The 5,046-nt window shown below is 28.6% G+C and overlaps 1 protein-coding gene across 1 annotated transcript; it reads right to left on the reverse strand.

Moving 5' to 3' along the window:
• Window positions 1–1,500: 1,500 nt before the first annotated feature.
• Window positions 1,501–4,718, reverse strand: LOC109794194 (transcription factor LAF1). Its single transcript, XM_020353667.3, has 3 exons — window positions 3,817–4,718; window positions 3,059–3,188; window positions 1,501–2,217 (listed from the first exon to the last, which is right to left on the reverse strand). Exons 1-3 carry the CDS (start codon window positions 3,950–3,952, stop codon window positions 1,665–1,667), a joined length of 819 nt encoding a protein of 272 aa, XP_020209256.1. The 5' UTR covers window positions 3,953–4,718; the 3' UTR covers window positions 1,501–1,664.
• Window positions 4,719–5,046: the final 328 nt, after the last annotated feature.

Genomic DNA, 5,046 nt, shown 5'->3' on the forward strand with positions numbered 1-5,046 from the left:
CATACATGTAAAATAAGTGGGGGAAAAATTATGCAAATAAATAAGTTAAATTGAGCCTCACATTGATTAGAATTAGAATCACATACTTAATGTCTTAAAGTTTTAAATTATATTGTCAAACTTACTTATGTAATTTACTCACAATTCATCGATATGTTTCTAGGTGTTTAAACACTTTGACCCAATAGTGATATCAGAGTTGAAGTTTGACCCAACATAATTGATAGCAGATGATCCCTTGTATTGAAAATCTTTCTAGAAGTATGAATCTTGAATAATGAAATTGGCAAAAAATTCAATAATGAAATTATTTTTTATATTGAAAATCCCTCTAAAAATATGGAGAATATGTGTGTCGTTGATGTGTAAAGTAGTATAAGTAAAAAAGATACGTCTACCTAAGTTTTGAGATTTAATGTTATTATAAATAATTATACATGCAAAATAAGTGAGAAGAAAAATGCAAATAAATGAGCAAAATAAGAGAGAAAATAAGTCGAACGCTGAAATAAATATAATTTATTTAGCTCAAATTTAGAATAAAAAACAATTGACTAATTTAATTAATTTGGTTTAAATTTTCAAATTTATGGGCTCAACCAAATCTGACCGATACCTCTTGACTAGATGATAGAGGCATCATTGACTGCTCAACAAGCCAAAAAAAAAGTTGCATTTAAATTGTGATATTGGGCCTGCACCATGTTGAGTTGAATTTGAAACGGACCCCCTATCACCTCAATCTATCCTCTTCGAACAGTACATTTTAAAATGGCACTCTTCTAACTTCCATCATCTATTTCTATGAAAATTTTAAGAAATTTAAAGAATTTAAAATTTTTAAAATCTAAATTAATTTAATTTTAATTTTTTTTATCATTTTTAAAATATTTTATTTGAATAATTCTATTCCAATTTTTTTTTAATTTAAATTCTTAATTTTGATATGATAATTTGATTTTTACCATGATTAAAATTGATTATATATATATATATTAAGATTTTAAAATTAAATTTTATAAAAATAAACATTAGTCAAATTTTAAATATTTAATAATTAAAAATTATTGATTTTTGAATATTAAATAATTAAGAAAATAAATTGAAAAAGATAGATAAAAGGAAACATAAGAGATAAAAGAGATAAGAAAGAAAATATATGAAGAATTTTTATAAAAAAAAAAAAGGTTACAAGCCGCGACCAAATTTGTACACATTATGAAAATTTTCAAATGTTTTGGGATTTAGATGGAGAATTTCAAATACTATTTTAATGAATTTCACATTAAAGACACTCTTAGAGGTTACCAAAGAAAAAAGAAAAAAAATTTAAGTACATTAAAGTTGTTATAAACCACGACCAAATTTATACACATTAACGCTTATAGCAATTAAATCAATGGCAAAGATTTTCAGTAAAAACATTAAAGACCTCTGGAAGTTGACTTCTTAATTTGAAACGAAATTACATATATTTATGCAATGACAATCATGGAACAATAACAATTAATCAAGTGTGGTGGCATTGAACTCATTGGAAGTGGGTAGGAGTATAGTACATACAACTTGAAATGGAACTATTATTTTATATGGCTATAGTTTGATTGTTTTAAGTATGTATAATTAGAAAATATTATTCCTCACTCTTAGGCCTTAGCTCTCAATCATACGTACATTATTGCATCATTGCTCACGCTGAAATTGCTACATAAGTCAACCCCGGTTACACAATGGAGGAAACCATTTTCCACCGTTTGATTTGCATACTTTAGCTGTGAATTGAACATCTCAGAGGCTGAAATGTTGGTTACACATCTATGATACTCTCCACCAAAGGGTACCTCTGACATATCATGAATTGAAGCTTCTTGAAAAGTTGAATTTTGATCAAATCCATTTCTCAAACCCAAAGAGTCAACTGAATTTGTGTTCCCACCATTTACATGATCCAATGAAAGCCACTCAGCAAATAAAAGTTTTGGTAATGAGCTTTGACAAGCCTCTTTGTTGAAGCCATAATTCTGAGGGCCTTGAGTTGCAAGTTTTTGGAAAGAATGTGAAGAGTCCATGGTATCTGAGCTTGAGCTACCATACTTCATTTGGTTTTCATATTCCATTTCCTTAGATTTGGCCATTCTCTTTTTCAAATATGAATGCCAGTAGTTTTTTATTTCATTGTCTGTCCTTCCTGGCAAATGCTGTGATATCTGTGACCACCTAGTCAATATATTCAACTTGTTTTAATCAAAATGGGAAGAAATTATATAAGGAAAGAATTTACACAAAATTATTTTATGAATTTAATGATCATTTACTACTATAAATTAATTAGAAATCATTGTTGATATGATTTTTATAAAATTAATTATAAAAATTAATAAAATTATCATACATGATCATTTATAATTTGATGCTAATATAAAATTATTTTACACTTATGAGAGACAATCTTCTTTTCTCTTATTTTATTCCTTCCCTCCATATTACTGAATTCTATTCTATATTTAAGGATGGCAACTGTGAATTAATGTTATTCAGTATACACACATTCTTTATGTGAATAGTTTATTTTCAATGTGTAAATGTTTGATGTTTGATGCTATGTGATTAGAATATTTGAAGAAGGGGCACTATAAAATGGACAAATAACATTGGGTTGGGGCAGACTTGAATTGAATATACAGAATTGAGGAATAGTAACATAGACTTTTTTTGTTTTCATTGTTCACCCCTTTAAAAAAATGATCATGTCATCGAAGGCAATTCATGGCTTGACTTACTTACCAGTTCTTTCTTTTATTTTTCGTTTTGAAAAGGACCCAGTTGCTTCTATAATAGAATTAAATATGAAGCTACTCCCAATCCAATTACATTCTCTAGCTTAAGCCACAAACATTGAATTAGATAAATTGTTTTTTTCCTATATATTTGAATCATTTTGCACTAATTAAAGCATAATTAACATATAACACCTACTCCTGACAAGTCTAGATCAATATTTTAGACTGAAACTAATAAAAATTGATAAAGTGGAAGAAGATTTACTCTTGTGGCTTACTTGTTGCCTAGCATGTGGTGAAGGGCCAGAATTGTCTCCTCTTCCTGTTTGCTGAATTTCCCTCTCTTTAATCCTGGCCTTAGATAGTTAATCCACCTTAGTCTGCAGCTCTTTCCATTTCTTTGCAAGCCTGTACACAATGTATTTACCCCATCAATATCATCAGAAAACATTATAAACAAACTGAACAATTCAAAAACTAAAACAAATAATATCGAATCGGATTGATTTTCAAATTCAAATTAAAAACCAATCATATCCAAATTTTATATTTTTTTTAAACTAATATTTTAGTTAAAAGCGTTTTATATTGTCAGTGCTTATTTATGAATTTTTTTCTCTAGCTCTTATCGTGCCACAAACACCTCTTCGTACAAATATTACTTTCCTAATCAATACAACCTTTTCTTACCATAATTTATTGGACAAATTTATTAGAATAAATTCAAATAAAGGGAAAAGGAAAGCTTATAAGGTATCTCCAATTTATTGATGTTAAAATCAGTGAAACATGCCCACATTTCCCATTGACAACATAATCTGAGTTCAAATAAGTTGTAGGCAACTTTCAAATCAAAGAAGAGAAACATGAACTCTTCAAAAAAAAAAAAAAAACCAAGGATGTCTTCATTTAATTATATAACAGTATTAAGATTATGCAATAATGCCCCTTTGTCTAGTACATACTAGGAATATGGTCACTGTGATATGATTGACAAAAGATCACAAACAGGGATTAAGAAAGAAATTAAACCAACCTGCCTTAATGGGGACAGAACTCCAGCATCCATGACCATGCTTAAGGATGTAGTTTCTGAGCTTATTGTCTTCTTCAGGTGACCATAAACCCTTCTTATGTTTAGGTTTTGCCTTTTCCAATGGCTGGCACCCCATTTTACTTCGCCTCACGGAATATCACTTCAATGGTAGGCTTTGATTCTCTAAAAGCAGACTATAAGAGAAGGAGGGAAAAATAGTTGGTATGGAAACAGTGCACAAACATACTTATATATAAAAATGCCAGGAAATAGTCGTGCTTATGCATTTTTTTAATTTTTTTCATTACTTATTCACAACAAGCGTTGAAATAACAAAATAAATGTATAAACGAAGAAACTTCTATTGAATAAAAAAAAAAAATTGTCTTGCCCCAAAGGGTTGAAAATCTGTTCTACCTTGCTGGAATTCACCTTTACAGACTCAAAGGATGCCAATTTGGAAAATGTTGGAACTTATGGCATCATTATTTGCTACATTTCCACATCCTTCGTCAACTTTACTAGATCGTATGTCCAAAAGTTACACGGTTTATTTTTTGGTACAATATTGATGGAGTTTGTTTTTGCATTCAAATTGCCTATATTAAACAAATATGAAAGTCTTACTTTATGTGAAGGGCGTGAATTCGTTAAAGAAGTGAAGAGTGTTCAGTCTTCACCTACAGCATAAATTAATCTAACTGATGAAACTTGATTTTGTTCTCTAGCCATGTAGATTGAATGGTAGTGAGGCTATGGAGAATACTATTCATTGAGGCAGTGCACCAAATAACTTGGGATTATTCAAGTCAACATCTGTCTCGTGCCGACACATTCTCTAACGCATAGGATAAAACTTGATCATCAATCATTACATTGTTTTTAAGTGTAACCAGTTGTAACTTATAAATACAATGAAACGTGCTAAGCATGCAAAAATATTCATCTTTTTACCCTTCAAATTCATATCTCTTAAAATGACTTTAAACATAAAATCAATTTGTAAAATAAAAATTGTTTCCACTACTATATATTATTTTAACTACCTCATTAGTCAATATGAAATATTTAATAATGTTTAAAAAATAATATATATTTTAACGAGTAAATTTTTTTTACAAATACATCTAACGAGATTTATTTGTTTCATTTATTAATATGATTTGATGATAAACTTCTATTATATGTCTGTATAAAAATATTTTATATTAAAAATTCTAAAAAAAATAA

Source organism: Cajanus cajan, chromosome 7 (genome assembly GCF_000230855.2).
Source record: "Cajanus cajan strain Asha chromosome 7, NIPB_CcT2T_4, whole genome shotgun sequence".
Classification (NCBI taxonomy): domain Eukaryota; kingdom Viridiplantae; phylum Streptophyta; class Magnoliopsida; order Fabales; family Fabaceae; genus Cajanus; species Cajanus cajan.

Bases quoted from the DNA above. Each gene is read 5' to 3' on its own strand.
- LOC109794194 (XM_020353667.3), bottom strand. From the start codon at position 3,952: ATGGGGTGCCAGCCATTGGAAAAGGCAAAACCTAAACATAAGAAGGGT. The intron at 3,189-3,816 runs GTTGGTTTAATT...CATTGTGTACAG, and splicing joins TTCTGTCCCCATTAAGGCAG to GCTTGCAAAGAAATGGAAAG. The intron at 2,218-3,058 runs GTAAGCCACAAG...TATATTGACTAG, and splicing joins CACCACATGCTAGGCAACAA to GTGGTCACAGATATCACAGC.